This window comes from Miscanthus floridulus, chromosome 9, assembly GCF_019320115.1.
Source record: "Miscanthus floridulus cultivar M001 chromosome 9, ASM1932011v1, whole genome shotgun sequence".
Lineage (NCBI taxonomy): Eukaryota > Viridiplantae > Streptophyta > Magnoliopsida > Poales > Poaceae > Miscanthus > Miscanthus floridulus.
The window spans coordinates 57,054,930-57,072,971 of record NC_089588.1 but is presented as its reverse complement, the minus strand read 5'-3'; the positions used below and the strand labels follow the sequence as shown (position 1 = coordinate 57,072,971).

The window sequence follows — 18,042 nt, the reverse complement described above, 5'->3', positions numbered from 1 at the left end:
TCATCCGCTTAAAGAGTATGTTCCAGTGCATCACTGTTGCTTCTCTCTGTGATACGTTGTGCCATAGTTATCGAACTGTGCAATTATTGCGCAGTTCACAATGGAAAACGGTGTCGCAAAAGTCAACATGCGAACAGTGTTGTGGACTGCGTGAAAGCTCCAACGGTCATAGGATCCCTTTTCTAGGGTTGGCTTGGCCCCTACGTTATCTCAACATGACCCATTATTATCCCCTTGCACACTCCATCCTCCTGTGGTGGCGGCGCCAGCCAAAACACGGTTTCCCACCACTTTCTGTTACCACACCGCAAGTAGTCGGCGGCGGCCACTCACCGTTGAGTGTTGGTATCACCATCAAGGACCGCAAACGGACTCGCACCTCCATGGCCCGCCGCATCTGTCACCCACGCAGCCACAGTAGCGCCGTTGAAATGGATGCAAACACGCCGTCGACACACCCTAGCGAGCAAGATGCACATGCTTCCGGATTTTGATTCTATGCTTCTGATTCAATATTTACGAATGCGGATTGAGGAAGTTCTTGACCCAGGCGGAGTGGTGTGCCTTCTTGCAGGTGCTACGGTTGAAGCCGAGGGCGGGGAAGCCGGCAAGGACGGCGACATCCTGGAGGGTGATGGTGGCCTCCCCCCAGGGGAAGGCGAAGCTGGCGGTGGCGGGGCACCAGAAAGGAGGCGAGGTGGAGGACGGCAGAGGCGTCGTGCTTGAAGCGGAGGGTGGAGGCAAGGACGACGTCGTGGATGCCGAGGTGGTGCTAGAGGCGGGCGTGGAGCGGGTGGAGCTTGGCGACCCAGTCTTCCCAGCGGCAGGGGATGTCGAGCCAGCCGCGGAAGGAGAGGCGGTGCTCGGCGGATGCGGCGGCCTGCGGCGAGCGGAAGGGGGAAGGAGGGGGTGGGGGAGCCGCGCAGTGGAGCGGGGGGAGGAGGTGCGCCAGGCGGGGCGCTGGCCCCTCCTCCATGTCGAGGGGAACCTGGTGGACGAGGAGGAGGACGTCCTTGTCCCCGTCGTCGCAGGCCATGGCGGCGGCGGCCTGGACCTCAACACAGGACAAAGCAGGCAGGGGTAGAAATGGAAGGAGCTGTTTTCTTTTTTTTTCTATGAATTAAAACTAGCCAAAGTGTATTTCAGTGGGTTACACCGGTTTCTGAATGGCAAACGAGCGAAACCACTTTGCGGGATGGTAAAAGTGCGAAACCAGTTTGTGACGATGGGTGAAATGCCAAAGTTCCGCTGGGTTGGGGGGGGGGGGGCAGGGGCGCCTGGGTGGGTTACCGAAGCAGGACTCCATATATTACGCTTCATCATGAAAATACACTACTGTGGCTAACCACGGATCACAGTGGAGGCAATTAAGCAGAAATGGGCGCTAGTTATAAGAGTGTAGTACATTTGACAAATAAAACCCATTTAGCACACAAGTTAAGCAGAACAGAACCCATTTACAACACAAAGTTAGGCAGCCCACTAACTATAGAAGAACACAATTTTCGGAAATAAAAAGAGAAATGACACACTTCAGGAAGAGGGTCGTGGTTCCTCCAGCTTCACAACAGGTTTGTTTGGGTGCTTGGCCAACTGTGTCTGAAGTTTTAGCTTTAGTGTTTCGGCGTTGGAACTGTTAAGTAGCAAGACTTGCTTGAGTTCTCCTAGATTCTCCAGGCCAGAGAACTGGTATGACGGTGACCCACCGCAGCAGTCTACCTTGAGAAGCTCAAGTTTCTCCATTGTGCTTGATCCAAAAGTCACGTGTAGGTTGCTGGAGCTGCAACCACAAGCAAGGTTTTCATTTTCAGAAATTAAAATTTATCGGGGGTCATAGATAAAGAGGATAAACAGGATATATCGAAAATATCGGACCAAATTCAAATAAAAATTAATTTGAATTTAAGTAAATTTAAATAAATTTAAACAAAATTTGTACGAAAAAGATAGATATTTCATTATCGGCACATACGGATAAAGAGGATATATTGAAAATATCAGGAGATTTCGGTCGATATTGGAACCCATGACCACAAGCAATCTGGAGGACCTTGACGTTTCGATAAGAATCGTCCTCCACATTATTCACAACAACGCGAAAACTGAGCTCTCTATCTTGGAGCTGCTTGACACGAAGAATAGATAGTTGTGGTAGCTTGCCAAGGAACTTCACGTCGATTCCTGTTAAAGTGTTCATCTCTAAATCCAGCTTTGCGAGCTTCCTAAGCTGGTTGCTCCCCCATTTTGGCAATGATTCTTCAAGCCCGTGCAGCTTAAGGCTCTTTAGGTTCTTGCATGGCAGAGAAATCATGTCCTCCAACTCCAAGCAACCTTGATTATGGTCTTTTTTGAAGCAACAACCCTGATTATTGTTCTTGTTGATCAGCACTGTCAAGGACTCCAGATGCACATGATCCTTGATTGCAGAGAAAAAATCTTTACTGTTCTTTTTGTTGATGCCACACACTCCAAGCTTCCGAAGTTGGGTCAGCTTCTTGAGATCTTTCACAAAGGTCTTTGACCCTGAAGCAGCAACATCGACGACACCAAGTGTGTGCAACATCGTCAGGTTTCCAATCCCTCTAGGAACCTCAACACCGACTAGGACACCAGGTTTGCAGAACCAGCTGGATGAAATATGTGGTGGTGGTGCTGAAACCGGTACATCAGTGGTGCCGGCCCGTATATACTGCAGCTTCTCTAACTTTCTGATATTCTCTGGCAGGGTAACTATGGAGGTGTGTCGGACATCCAAACTCTGGAGCTGTCTCAGATGATGCACTGAACTTGGTAGACGGTGGATCTCACGCCGTCCTCGCAGTGAGAGGAACTTTAGGCGACACAGCCATTTCACCATATTCTCTAGATCTTGGTGCTCAACACGGCCGGATGCATCCTCCAGATCAAGCACCCTCAGCAGTTTCATGCTTTCAGAAATGAAGAATGATTTCCAGCTGCCAAATACTGTAAGCGACCGTAACCGCGAGAAGTCAATGCTCTTGAACACAATACTGTCTCTGTCCCAATCTTTCAATATGACAAGATGACGCCCGGTCCGTTGGGTGGTTAGGGTGCAATTACAGCCGAGTTCAAAGACAAGGTTCTCTTCCATTCTCCGTTCGACAATGTACTCACGAATAAAGCCATTCACTTGGCACAAGACCATCCTCATGTCCGCTACTGCAGTATTTTCTTGTGACTGTTGGACTATGCTCAGATCAAGCAGTTCAGAGAACTGCTTCTCCCCATTGTGCTCTGCAGATTCTTCATCGTTATCCCTTGAGTATCCCTCTGCGATCCACCGCCTCACTAGTCTCCTTCGACGGACGACGTGCTCTCGAGGGAAAATCGACAGGTAGAAGATACATGGTTTGAGGGAATCGGGACAAGTACGGAAGTAATTATGCATCCAGGTAAACAGACCATGTAGAGTATCAAACACTCGGTTGTTTTCGAGGTCATTCATGAAATTACCATTGATAGAACGTGCACCTTCCATCCGTCCAGCTGACTTGGTGGCCAATGATCTGGCTATATCAACTATTACTTTGGGCAGTCCACCACACTTCGATATTAGTTCTCCTAGCTCCGCAGCTTCATTGCCAGTTATAGCAGGTAATTCATACTTTCTAGACAACTGTTCAAGACAATTATGATTACGTCAGATAGGATGCATGCTTAAACACAAATTACACAGATTCACGCACTCGAAGATAGTTTTTAAAAAATCAGTAGAACAGAGAACCCTGAAATCCTTTGCTGCTAGGTAGTGTTGACTGTTGAGTCCGTTGTTATTGTTTTATTATTTTGTTTTTCATAATTATTAGGGACATATTCTACCTTGCAAGGATTCTTGGAAACTAATTTGGAATGAGCTCGAAGGAGTCCATGAAAACAAAGGAAAGTGATTTCTTACGAGAACAACATAAACACACCTCCTTTTTGAAGAGTTCAAAGGCTGCATCAGCTTGTAGACCTTTGACATTAAACACGAGCTCTCCCTTATTTCCCCGGCAACCTCTGGCGACACCAGCTTCAGTGGTAATGATGATGATACAGTTTTGAGAAGACCCAGATACCAATTCAGCTTGTATCATGTCCCATTCTTTCACGGACTGCAGGCCATCAATGACGACGAGGCACTTGCACCGCTCCAGAATCCCACGACACTCTGCGATGGGGTTATTGCTTCCCACTGTATCAATATCACAGTCCATGTGGGCTTGAAGCTTATGGGAGTGAAAATTCAAAAGTAAACTCCGAGAGAAATCCCTCAAATTGAACGGATAGGATACATCCACCCAAGCATACTTTTCAAATTGGGTCTTCTTGAGTTGCTTATCACGAAGAATTGTGTCGCAGAACAAAAATTTGAGGAGAGCAGATTTCCCAACACCAGCTATGCCCCACACGGACATAACATGGAACCCTTCAAAACGTGCCTTCGATGTATATTGGCGGAGATGAATCATTTCTGAATCGCGTCCAATGAGGGGATGATGCTCCGTCATCCAATCCTGGGCTTCTTTAATTTTATCAGTGGTCGTCTGCGCACCTTCCGCTCCTTGAGATATCTGAAAATAAGAACCAAAGCGGTAAGAGTGGTACCTATCAAACAAGTTGGGAACTTACGTTGGAGTAATACTTTGTTGTAGAGGTGAGAAGATCGATAGAAATCTTCTTTCCTAAAGAGGAATATTATATATACGTCTATCGTGACATGGATAACGGTGAAAGTGACACAAGTTTTTCTTGCCATGACCACTTTGCTTGAGACATGGATTGGCTCAGTACTGCTAGCGGGGCGGCTAACTGTGGTCATCACTCGTCATCTCTTTCAGTTGGTTAACGTTCTTCTACTGGAGGTTGGCATACTTATGATACTATTTGCCCTTCTGGATTAAAGAAGAGTTATAATTTCTCTATGTAAAAACAGAACTTATGATATTGTGGCCATACTTATCAACTATGCCGATCAAGAAACCAAACCAATCAGTTAGATTCAGATCCTGATCCACCAAATAGGGAATGGTGGTACCTGCTTTTGTGGGCTCACGCCATTAGAGATGACCTTTTTTTTAATCAAAATCATATAATTAATGAAGTCTTTTATTTTGCGGAAGAATCCTATATAACTAAATAGTGACCAGAGGCGAGGGTACTTCCCCTTTTTGAAAAGAAAAAAAAAACTAAATAGTGACATAACATACCTATCTATTGCTACAAGGGAGACCTTCAATTTTCTGTTTCGGACTAGATTTATAATTATGGAGTATAAGGGCAGTCCCAATGATGCATCGATGATGGTTTCTATCCTCATTAAATGACTTGCCACGTACGCAAAATGCTGACATGGCAACGTAATTAATGAAGAAAGAGAGCAAAAATCATAGAAATGATTTCTTCATGAAGAAACCAGGTCTACTCTTGACCCAATGCACCAAGAAACCATGAAATCACCATTGGGGAGAAACCATCAGTTTCTAGAGAGCTCGTGTCGCACTCCCATTAGAGAAAGAAGATAGAGTTGGGAGAGAGAAAGAGAAAATAATTATTACTCATAGAAACTATGGGTTGAAAAACAGTGTTTTTATGGTGCGACATCCTATGTTATAGAAACTACCAGTTTCTTTCATTGGGACTGCCCTAACAAGACAAAGTATTAATCAAGGATTTTTTTTTTTTTTTGCGAAATTAATCAAGGAATTGAACGCCTGCATTGTTGATTGTGCTTATTAATTGGCGAGTAGCTGAAATTACCTGTTTGTAGAAGGCGTAAATGGTGTGGTCGACCGAAAACTGGTTAAGTTCCAATACATGGTAAGGATGTCCGACGGACAAGCTTGCAACTTCGGATTGCTGCTGCGTGGAGACGATGATGCAACTGCGATTCTTCCTTGAAGGAAAAAACTTGGTGATAGCATCCCAGTCTCCCATGCTGGACAGGCCTTCCAAGACAACGAGGCACCTGTCGTTGCTGACTCGCCGCACAAACTCGTCGAGGTAATTGCTTTGGGTGGCTTCCGACGTCCTCTTCAGGACATCTACGCCTATGAGTTCTCCTTTTTGTTCCTTGCCCGCGTTTGCATAGAACTGAACCATCAAGCACCGGACGAACACATCGGGATCAAAAGGATGCATGAGCTTCACCCAAGCACGGCAGGTGAATTTCTGGCGGATTTCTTGATCATTGTATGCCTTCCAGATGATGGAAGTGACACCAAGATCGCCACCAGTACCCCACACAGAGATCACACGGATCTTGTCATCGGCGAGCAGCTGGTTGAGATCCCCTTGCTGCTGCCTTTTCCCGGTACCGATGAGCATGCTGACCGCTGCTGTTGCGGGCGGCGGCTGCTGCTGCTGCACGACGACGGGCTTAGAACCGGTGTCGCTGATGAGGCTGTAGCGGGCGTTCCTGGTGCTCACGTCCTCCACCCTCGCCTTGAGCTGCTCAATCTCGTCCACTGCCTCATACAGCGGCAGCGACGTTGATATGCACCCGGGGATCATTCGCCACCACCAGCTGCTCTTCTTGTCGAGGTGGACGACGAACTCGATGCAATCTTCGACGTCGTAGGCCAGTTCGCGGATCTGCCTCACCCATGTCATCACCACCGGGTTCTCCACAAGCTCCGTGTTGGCCACCTTCAGGAAGGACTGCATCATTTGGAACTCCCCGGTGATGAACACAAGGTCACGCTGCGCGCTGTCACGCAGCTTCGCCTCCTCCGCGATCGCCGCCTGGGCCTTGCTCAGTGTCCCCTCGACCACCGATTTGGCTAAACCAACAGCAAGCTCCGCCATGGCTACCTCCGCTTTTCCTCTTAGGACCCGTTTCCGAATCAATCTGGTTAATTGGGGTGTGTGTCTTTTTTAGGCTGGGTGTGTGTGTTTCTTGTCTAGCTAGCGAGTGCTGGAGTGAGCATCCACTGCAGACTGCACATGGGATCCACTGAAGACTGCACATGAGTCAAAGAAATCAATGAGTAAAATTAAAATAGTTTTTCAAGGGAGAGAGGACGCGTCGTTCGTGGCTTTTTTCTACGGGGCCGTGCGTGCATGCCATGTCATCAATCCATGCTCTCTTTCGGGGTGTTTGTTCTTTAGTTCTAAAATTCATGTCACATCGAATATTTAAATATTAATAAAGAATATTAAATATATATTAATTATAAAACTAATTATATAAATAGATACTAATTTGCGAGATGATTTTTTTAAACCTAATTAATCTGTCATTAGCACATGTTTACCGTAGCATCACGTTGTCAAATCATGGACTAATTACGCTTAAAAGATTCGTCTCGTAAATTAGTCGTATGTTTTATAATTAGTTTCATAATTAGTCTATATTTAATACTACATATATATGTCTAAACATTCGATGTGACAAGAATTTTAGGAGGGAGCACGTTGATGCACCTCCCTCCAATCAACCAATCAAGTTGAAGCACACGGATTGTGTGTTTCTTTGGTTGTGGCGTGTGCAGATCTGAACGTTGATCGAGGGCGGTTAAGTCCATCTTCGTCCGATGGGATTCTGGGCCATGTTTAGTTCGGCTGAATTTGGCGCCGCCGAATTTCCTGCAGTGCACTGTAGCGCACTGTAGCATTTCGTTTATATTTGGTAATAATTGTCCAACCATGGATTAATTAGGCTCAAAACATTCGTCTCGCAAAGTACAACCAAACTGTGCAATTAGTTTTTGATTTCGTCAACATTTAGTACTCTATGCATGTACCGCAAGTTTGATGTGACGGGGAATCTTCTTTTTGCATAGTGTCAAAGTTTGGATTTTGGGGTGAACTAAACATGGCCCTAGTATATATTAAGGGCATTTTTGGTTCCATGTACAAAAATGCCCAGTCCGAGGCGCATCTTCAATTATTTATGTACAGATCGATGCAAAGACTTAGCTGGCGGGGCTAAGTCAATGTACCTTTGTTCACATGATAGATCCGCATCTCGATCCGTATATGTGTGCACTGGCAGGAAGCTTGGAAACCATTCATCTAAGAGCCTCTGAAGCGTTCGTTCTTCACTTCTTCCCAACCAGGATCTTTAATTCAAGTCTAAATTCTTGGCAAGGTTAGTAATTCTAATTAATATAAGGTAGTTTTTTTCAGACGCTCGTGCCTGTATTTTTATGTGTGTACACCGGCAGCAAAGCTGGGAAAAATCATCCCAGAGGATCAGCCCCCTTTTCCATTCTTCTCTTCCCACTTAACAGAAGCTTGCTATCTAACAATCATGCCTGTCTTTCGCTTATCTCTATGCATATTTTCGCCTCTTGCTTTGGAGAATGATGAGCTAATTGTAGCAGTTTTCGTAGCTTGTACCTGCAACTAGCTCACAGCTTAATGAACACTTATCAGAAAATGGCAACTATTGATAGCCTTCGGGGCAAGGAACTGCCCTTCGACTTGTTGGAGAAAATTACGGACGATTTCTCCGAAGAGCGAGTACTTGGTACAGGTCCACTTAGAACAACGGTTTATAAGGTATAATTCTGCATGCCGGCCATGTACAATGGGGAGTGCTTAGAGAGGTGCTTACAAAAATAAACCAGGCTTTTTCTTAAGCACCAATGCTTATTTCAATAGGAGAGGTGCCTAGTTAAGCATCTTTCTTGTATAAATAAGCAATAGTGCTTAACCAAAAACTTTATTTTTCTAAACATCTCACTAAGCACCTTGGTAGCATTCCTTGTCTGTTCAAAGGTTAATAAACCAAATGGCGCGGTAAATCAAAACAGGCAGTCCTGGAAGATGGCGAGATTGCTGTGAAGAGACATGTGGGGAACGCGCCAGGGACACGTAACAAGGAAGCGTACCGTACCAACGTTCACAGTATTATGAAGCACAGACATGAAAATGTAGTGGAGTTGCTTGCATTCTGCCTCGAGGAACAATATGACGCATTGGTGTGGGTTGGTAACAGATATGTTACCAAAGACGTCGTTGTCGAAAGTTTATTCTGCTATCAATATTTTCCCAATGGAAGCCTGCATCACAGCCTTTTTGGTATGTTACACTATCTGACATATTTCGCATTTCTGTTATAGTTTCTCTTAAGAGTGCTCAAAGTGCACCCTTGGATAGTCCCTCAACTTGTGCATAGGTGTAGATCCATGCACAAATAGCCCCGAAAATCCACTTTGGCTCACAAATAGCACCCATGCACAGATAGCCCCGAAAATCCACTTTGGCTCATAGGCGTAGATGCACCCATTGCCTAAAAATCCTATTTGAAAATTTCTAAAAATTCTGAAAAAAATCCGGGTGAACATCTAGACATTATATGTTTGCACACAAAGTTTCGCAAAAAATGACATTTTTTGTGGCGTGTGTAAAAAAGAAAATTCACAAAAAATGTTTTTCCCTTAAAACTTTGTTTGCGAACATAGAATGTTCGGATGCACACCCAGGAATCTTTTTTCCGGAAATTTTTGACATTTTAAAATGCATTTTTCATATAGGTGCATCTAGACCTATGAGCCAAAACACCATGTCCAAATAGCCCCATAAACTTACCGTGTTCCCTGCCATCCTCGCTAAGTTAGTAAAGCTCTTTCCCCGGCATCTCCTGGGATGATATGCAATTGTTTTTTCTTGTTACTAAAGTTTATGTTTTATTGACATCTTGTGTGGCGTATATACTTATATTCTAAGAAACAAATATCCTACCGGAAGTGATTCTCTTAGACAAATTATGTAATTCAAGTATTTACTTTTTCAGTTGAAAAAGTCAACATAGATTGGAACACACGTTTCAAAATTATCCAAGGCATCTGTCAGGGTCTAAAGTTTCTACATACGCTGCCTCAGCCCATTATCCATTTGAATCTCAAGCCTCAAAATATAATGTTGGGCCACAATATGGCCCCGAAGATTGCGGATTTTGGATACTCCAGAATCGTTAATCCAGAATGTTGAGATTCTGTGAATCGACTAGAGTAGATCTAGGCGGATGAACTCATAGAACCATGAAACACATGCACATTTAGACCTAGAACACTACACCGAGAGGGAGATAGGGGAGAGAGGGCTGGTGATGAACCTGAGCCTCCAGATGATGTCGCGGTTGTGCTAGCCATCGCGGGTTCGGTGATGGAGGCAGCACACGGGCAGCGACGGGTGGAGTAGAGGTTGCACGGACGTCGATGCAGTGCGGTCAGGCGTAGCAGTGGCGACGGCGAGGATCAGCGGAGCTTCCCGTCGCTGGCTGCGCGCCCTCTCGAGATCGGTCTAGGGTTTGTCGGTGGGGTTTGCGGCTCACGGCGAACCTCGTACTTTGAGCCGCCGGCCCCCACCTCTCTATATAGCGCAGTGCGACGGGGGCCCACCAACCATGTAGGGTTGGGCGCCCCCGATCAGGGCGTAAGACCAAGGCCCAATAGGCCGTTAGGCCTATTGGTCAGGAGATCAATCTAACATTCTCCCCGTTGATCTCACTATTACTTTTATCTTTAAACTTTAAACTTCAATCCTTTAAACCTTACTCATTTCTTCACAGATGATGCATAGAGCATGTTTCATCGTCTCGGTCAATCGCCGATAGATTTGACAGCTACAATGCACGTCTCTGATCTGAAACAGTTACTTTAACTTTTGGGCCCTTTATGGTCCAGGAATCATAGGCTTTCCCTTAAACCCATGTCGGCTACATGTTCTCTGAACACGTTGGGTGGTAAGCCTTTTGTAAGCGGATCCACGAGCATCTTTTCGGTACTTATATGCTCAAGACTTATCATCTGATCCCGGACTTTATCCTTCACAACATAATACTTTATGTCAATGTGTTTGGCAGCACCACTTGATCTATTGTTGTGAGCATACTGTACTGCTGGATTATTATCGCAGTATAATTTCAGTGGTCTATTGATGTCGTCAACCACCTTCAAACCGGGTATGAACTTCTTTAGCCAGTTCACCTGCCCCGTTGCCTCATAACATGCTACAAACTCAGCATACATTGTGGACGATGTAGTGACGGTTTGCTTTGAGCTTTTCCATGAAATAGCTCCCCCTGCGAGAGTAAACACATATCCAGACGTGGATTTTCTATTATCTCCCGCATAATCAGAATATGAATATCCCACTATATGGAGTGAATCAGACCTTCTATACGTCATCATGAGGCCTTTCGTTCCTTGCAAATAACGCAAGACTTTCTTTACCAATTTCCAATATTCTATTCCAGGATTGCTCTGGAATCTGCCAAGTAACCCGGTAACAAATGCCAAGTCAGGGCGCGTACACACTTGAGCATATTGCAAGCTTCCGACAGCTGAAGCATATGGAACCACTTTCATTTGATTGATCTCATATTGGTTCCTGGGGCATTGAAAATCCCCATATCTGTCGCCCTTGACTATAGGAGCAGGTGAGGGACTACATTTGTGCATACTGAATTTCTTTAAGACTTTTTCTATGTACGCCTTTTGTGACAGTCCTAATACCCCTTTACTTCTATCTCGGTGAATCTCGATCCCTAGAACGAACGAAGCTTCACCAAGATCTTTCATATCAAATTTTGAGGACAAAAACTTCTTTGTTTCCAGTAGTAGACTGACATCACTACTAGCAAGTAAGATATCATCCACATACAGGACAAGGAAGATAAACTTCCCATTCTTAAACTTTGCGTAGACACAATTGTCCTCAACATTATCTTTAAACCCAAAATTCTTTATTGTCTGATCAAACTTCAAGTACCACTGTCTTGAAGCTTGTTTTAATCCATAAATAGATTTCTTTAGGCGGCATCCCAAACGTTCTTTTCCTTCCATGACAAAACCTTTCGGTTGTGCCATGTAAACATTTTCCTCTAAGTCTCCGTTGAGAAATACCGTCTTTACATCCATCTGATGTAATTCCAAATCGTAATGTGCCACTAATGCCATTATAATTCTGAAGGAATCCTTATATGAGACTAGAGAAAAGGTCTCATTGTAATCAATCCCCTCTCTTTGTGTAAAGCCTTTTGCCACAAGTCGGGCTTTATATCTCTCTATATTCCCTTGAGAGTCAAGTTTTGTTTTGTAGACCCATTTACAGCCTACTGTTTTGGCTCCTTTAGGAATTATCTCTAAATCCCAAACTTTATTTGCATTCATTGATCTCATCTCATCTTCCATGGCCTCAAGCCACTTTGACGAATGATCACTTTTCATGGCTTCTTCAAATGAGGTGGGATCATCCTCCATTTGAAATTCTTCAGTGTTGTACACTTCATAATCAGCAGGAATAGCTGATTTTCTAACTCTTTGAGACCTTCTAGGGGCCTCCTCAATTGGCACATTTTCTGTTTGAGGCTGTTGTTGCTCCCCCTCATGTATGGCAATAGGTTCTATAGGATCCTGAGGCACAGGTTCCTCATCATCATTCATTGTTGCCACAGGCGGGATAACAACAGGTGCTGGCACCACAGTGTCTTGTACTATTGGTGCAGCAACAACAGGTAGTGAGAAAAATGGCTCATGAATGATCGGAGTGGGTGCATACACCCGCTTCTCTTCAAGATCAATTTCTCGAGCTACCATGCTCCCCCTAATCATTTCATCCTCTAGGAAGACAGCGTGTCTCGTTTCCACAAACTTTGTATGTCTGTTAGGACAGTAGAAACGAAAACCTTTTAACTTTTCTGGGTAGCCAATGAAATGGCAACTCACTGTTTTGGGATCTAGCTTCCCAATGTTTGGGTTAAAAACTTTAGCCTCAGCAGGGCTCCCCCACACACGCAAGTGGTTAAGTGAGGGTACTCTTCCTGTCCACAACTCATACGGTGTTTTGGGCACCGACTTACTTGGTACTCTATTGAGAATATGAATGGCGGTTTTTAACGCCTCCATCCACAGACTCGTGGGTAAAGTGGAGTAACTTATCATACTATGCACCATATCCATCAAGGTACGGTTACGCCTTTTAGCTACTCCATTCTGCTGAGGTTCGCCCGGTGTTGAATACTGGGCGACTATACCATTCTCCTGTAGGAACCTTGCAAAAGGTCCAGGAACTTGTCCATATGGGGTATGCCGACCGTAGTACTCTCCTCCATGGTCAGACCTGACTATCTTAATCTTTAAATCATGCTGATTTTCAACTTCTGCTTTAAATATTTTAAATTTATCCAACGCTTCTGTTCTTTCTTTAATTGGATAAATGTAGCCAAACCGAGAGTAATCGTCTGTGAATGTTATGAATGAATCATAACCATCCACACTTTTCACAGGAAAAGGACCACATATGTCTGTGTGAATAATCTGTAGAATTCCTGCGCTTCGTTTGGCATCTTTCTTAATTTTCTTTACATACTTTCCTTTTATGCAATCTCTACATTGTTCTAACTCTGAGAGCTCTAATGGAGGAATAATATCATTCTTAACTAGTCTTTCTATTCTCCCCCTCGAAATATGGCCTAAACGACAGTGCCATAATTTCGACAACGCATCTTGAGCTCTCTTTCGTTTTCTGTTTCCATTGTTCGATGAGGATACATTTTCATTCACATCACATACGGAATTAACATTTTCACGAAGTGATAACAAATAAAGCTCGTCTTGTCGGAAGACAAGACCAATACATTTATTATTAAACAATATCTGACATTTGCCATTTCCAAAATGGCAATCATAACCATCATGGTCCAACTTTGATACACTAATCAAATTTCTTTGCAAAGAAGGTACATAAAGAACATCTCTAAGAATAATTATGAAGCCATCAGCAAGCTCTAACGGAAGATCACCAATGGCCTCAACATCTGCTTGTTCTCCATTTGCGACTTTAATGAAACTTTCGCTTCTTTGCAAAGTTCTCATCGAACGGAATCCCTGTAATGAATTAGCAACATGAATAGTTGCACCTGAATCAATCCACCAAGTAGATTTTGAAAACTTTACATACAAGGATTCATTTACGAACGTAATAATGTTCTCACCTTTATTCTTCATTATCATCTTTAAGAAATCAGGACAATTCTTTTTATAATGTCCCGTCTTCTTGCAGTGGAGACACTGGTCTTTAGCCACTGGGAATTGCTGGTTCTGAGACTGTTGCATGGGACCTTTTCCAGATGATTTAGAGGAAGAACTGTTATTATAGTTCTTTTTCTTATCTTTTAGGTAGTTGACAGAACCACCTTGTGAAACTTTTATTCTTTCCTCCTCCTGCACACACATGGCTATGAGCTTTTCCAAATCCCATTTTTCAGGCTGTATGTTGTAATTAACAACAAATGTGTCAAATTCTTTGGGCAAAGAAGCAAAAATCAAATGAATAAGAAACTCATCCTTGAGTGCCAAATCCATTGGTTTGAGCTTAGATGCCAGATTGCTCATTCTCAGTATGTGCTCTCTAATACCACTGCCGCCACCAGAGTACCTTTCTGTGACCAGCTGCTTGATCAGCTGGGTTGCATATGTCTTTGAAGAGCCAGTGAACTGACTCTTTATTCTGTCTAGGTACTCTGTGACCGTGTCACAGTCTGGAATTGAGCCCACTATAGCAGGCTCAATCGTGTTCTTTATCACTGCCAGACACTTCTTGTTGGCAGTGACCCATTTCCTATGCTCAAGGTCATAGGACATCTTTACGGGAGCAAAATCCCGCTCTCTGTTCTGCCATGCGGTATCAGTCTCATCTGTTTCCCTCACCGGTGCCTCAGGTTCTTTAGGGCATGGTGTGGTGACAACCCAGTCCACCTCAGCGAGGATAAAGGCCAGGTCTATCTTTTTCTTCCACTCAATATAGTTATCACCTTTTAGAGTGGGGATTTCTTTGATACAACTCATCAAGTTGTATCCTCCTGAGAACATAATTCAAATAGGGTGAGAACAGAAATAACAACAATAATTGCATGCCTTAATTTAACGTTGGTCAAAATTAAAACATACAATTATTTTCTACACTAATTCTACATCACCGTTGGGCAGAAATAGAATTAATGTATAACAAAAACATTATAATATTGCCATTAATCAACGTTGGTCAGAATAACAACAATATTATAATCAATTTAAAACATATCCATTTTTTAAAATTAAATTCTCTCGTTGGTTCGAATTTAATAATGAAAATCACATCTTTAAATACGCTGCGAAAACTTTAGCATTTAATAATCTTTTTCCTATTTTCCAGAAGCAAATTTACTATTTACTGAACAAAAAATATCGTTGGATAAATTTTGTACAGAAAATTATCATAAAAAATCAATTCAAATTGATCAAACTGTTTTCTGGAAAATAAGAAAAACAAAAACTGTGACTTTTCTATTCATTTGACCATTTCGGCCCAGCCAGCACACGCGCGGCCCACGGCCTGCTCACGCGCGCGCGCGCCAGCGAGACCGGCCCCGCAGCCGCGGCCCATCCGCGCGCTCAGCGCACCCGGCGCCCAGCCGCGCGGCGCTTTCTCCCCCCGCTCCCAGGCCGCAACCTGGGCCTGGGCCGGGATTTCGTTTGCCCGCCTGGGCCTAAAGCTGGTCCAGCAAATCCTGATCGCTGGATCGGATCGGACGGCTGTCCGGCCGTTTCGCCCGAACAAAACCCCCCGGCCAGCCCCTCTCCTTGAACCCTAGGTTCATTTCACTTCCTCTCCTTCTCTCTCACCCCGCAGCGCAGCTCTGAGAGACCCGCAGCAGCAGCCGTCCTCAGTGGCCGAGGGAGAAGAAGGGCGGCACCGTCCAGCGCCCTCTCGCCGGCGTGCGTGCTCGCCCGAGGCTGAGCACGCCGCCGTCGAGGGGCCGCAGGGTGGTGCCCTGTTGCCGTGACCGCTTGGCGAGGTGCAGTGCGGATCTCGGCCCTGTCCCGCGCGCCGTTCGGGAGCGACGCCGCGGTCTCCTATCCGCGCGGTGGCGATGCTGCCGGCGGTGGGTAGAAGCTCAGGTAGGCTTCCTTTTTAGGGTTAGGGTTTGGTTTTCCGATTTGAAATCGGTTCCTTTCCTTTTCTTTTCCCCCGCGCGCCGGCGTGCTCGACGGCGAGGTGACCGAGCCACCCTCTTCCCCTTTCTTTGATTCATTTGTTCGGATTTTAGCCCGATTTGACGATTAGGGTTAGGGTTAGGGTTGAGACGGCCATTTCTTTTCCCCGAATCACCTTCGGGTTTTAGAGTTCGTTCTTTGCATGAAAACCGAGCCCTTCTTCTTTTCTCAGATCTGACGGATCGAGTTAGGGTTCAACCGAATGTCGGGTGACCCCTTTTCTGCTTAGATCCACACTGGATCTAATCAACTTTTCCTTTCTAATCGGTACCCGTTCTAGATCTACGTGCTAGTAGGCTTTGATACCATTGTTGAGATTCTGTGAATCGACTAGAGTAGATCTAGGCGGATGAACTCATAGAACCATGAAACACATGCACATTTAGACCTAGAACACTACACCGAGAGGGAGATAGGGGAGAGAGGGCTGGTGATGAACCTGAGCCTCCAGATGATGTCGCGGTTGTGCTAGCCATCGCGGGTTCGGTGATGGAGGCAGCACACGGGCAGCGACGGGTGGAGTAGAGGTTGCACGGACGTCGATGCAGTGCGGTCGGGCGTAGCAGTGGCGACGGCGAGGATCAGCGGAGCTTCCCGTCGCTGGCTGCGCGCCCTCTCGAGATCGGTCTAGGGTTTGTCGGTGGGGTTTGCGGCTCACGGCGAACCTCGTACTTTGAGCCGCCGGCCCCCACCTCTCTATATAGCGCAGTGCGACGGGGGCCCACCAACCATATAGGGTTGGGCGCCCCCGATCAGGGTGCGAGACCAAGGTGGGCCTATTGGTCAGGAGATCAATCTAACACAGAACAATCCCGAATCAACACAGAAAGTTCTGTGGGATCAGTGTAAGCTACTCACTAACTTTATGATGGTCTCAGATTATTGCTTCATTAATAAAGATGTACATAAGTTTTTTTGGCACATCCATTAATGCTTATGGTACTCCACATGTTAATGTCATTCAGAGGATACATGGCTCCAGAGTATCTATTCAAGGAAGTAAATGAAATCTCGACCCGGTTTGACATATATAGTTTGGGACTAATCATAATCGAGATCACCACAAGAGAGGAGAATTGTGCCGGCATTGACCAAGATTCTGCAAGGGAATTTATTAATAAAGTAAGTGGAAATGTCACTCGAATTTGTGAAGATTTCAATTTAGAAAGATTCATTTAGATCTGTTTTTTACATTGTCATCAAAGCGCATTAATCAGTACCTCCAACATTGTACGCAGGTGAGAAAAAATTGTAAAGATACAGTTCTCATGATGTCAGAATACCAAGGATTAGACGAAGCTCATCTCCAGCAACAAATCGCTTGCATCAAAGTTGGTCTACGATGTGTGGACCTTGATCAGAATGTAAGACCTAAAATAGCAGACATTGTCAACGAGCTCAATGCACTGTGGTAGACAGTTCTCCAATGTCTGGCGATCACCAAGTTTTGAAGGAGAGATATCGAAGATGAAAAAGAAAAAGCTTTGGCCAGCACCAAGCTAATTGCTACATGACCTAAACTTTATTTTGGGAATAAGATCCTTTGACGCCACATCGTTGCTGAAACATTTGAAGTTATATATTTTCTTTGGAACTCTATTATATGTAATCGTTCGAGCTGCAACAATTTATATATTTACTTTGGACTATTTTTTTTCTCTCATGTACGTACATGTTAGTTAGAAATAAGAGAATCCGCATGACCGCGTCCCACCGCCTATTAATCCTGTGCTATAGTGGATAAATATTTTTCTATCCTTAGCACCCAAATGCATAATCTAGTATTAGAGTCGGCTGTTGGACTTGGTTTTCGCTGAAAAGTATAAACCGACCAAGGATTCGTCACCTGTTATGGTTATCGATTGAAAACTGCATCCGAACAAAATCTAGCTGCACTAATAACATACTGGAGTACGATTAAAACGTAAACCAACTCCACCGAGCTCTCAGTCGGTTTTAATTCAGAATTGATGTGAACGTTGTAATCTCGCAGTTGGTTTTGCACTAGAAACGGACACCGTGATTACCGGCCGGCTATATACAAACAGCGCTTCTC

The 18,042-nt window shown here is 44.7% G+C and overlaps 1 protein-coding gene and 1 long non-coding RNA gene across 3 annotated transcripts; one reads left to right on the top strand and one right to left on the bottom strand.

Moving 5' to 3' along the window:
* Positions 1 to 1,590: 1,590 nt before the first annotated feature.
* LOC136481973 (disease resistance protein Pik-2-like) lies at positions 1,591 to 6,814 on the bottom strand. Its single transcript, XM_066479236.1, has 4 exons — positions 5,761 to 6,814; positions 3,936 to 4,574; positions 1,973 to 3,637; positions 1,591 to 1,780 (listed from the first exon to the last, which is right to left on the bottom strand). The coding sequence occupies exons 1-4, from the start codon at positions 6,805 to 6,807 to the stop codon at positions 1,730 to 1,732; spliced, it is 3,402 nt and encodes a 1,133-aa protein (XP_066335333.1). The 5' UTR covers positions 6,808 to 6,814; the 3' UTR covers positions 1,591 to 1,729.
* A 1,101-nt stretch (positions 6,815 to 7,915) lies between these two features.
* LOC136481972 (uncharacterized) lies at positions 7,916 to 17,627 on the top strand. Of its 2 annotated transcripts, XR_010764927.1 has the most exons (5): positions 7,916 to 8,092; positions 8,380 to 8,505; positions 8,760 to 9,027; positions 16,952 to 17,108; positions 17,225 to 17,627. It is a non-coding gene; the product is annotated as an uncharacterized lncRNA (long non-coding RNA). The 2 variants fall into 2 exon arrangements; XR_010764928.1 differs by lacking the exons at positions 8,380 to 8,505; positions 8,760 to 9,027.
* The last annotated feature ends 415 nt before the right edge of the window (positions 17,628 to 18,042 follow it).

Coding starts and splice junctions, on each gene's coding strand:
- LOC136481973 (XM_066479236.1), bottom strand. CDS start 6,807: ATGGCGGAGCTTGCTGTTGGTTTAGCCAAATCGGTGGTCGAGGGGACA. Junction 4,575..5,760: donor TTTACGCCTTCTACAAACAG/GTAATTTCAGCT, acceptor TCTTATTTTCAG/ATATCTCAAGGAGCGGAAGG. Junction 3,638..3,935: donor TTGAACTCTTCAAAAAGGAG/GTGTGTTTATGT, acceptor TGTCTTGAACAG/TTGTCTAGAAAGTATGAATT.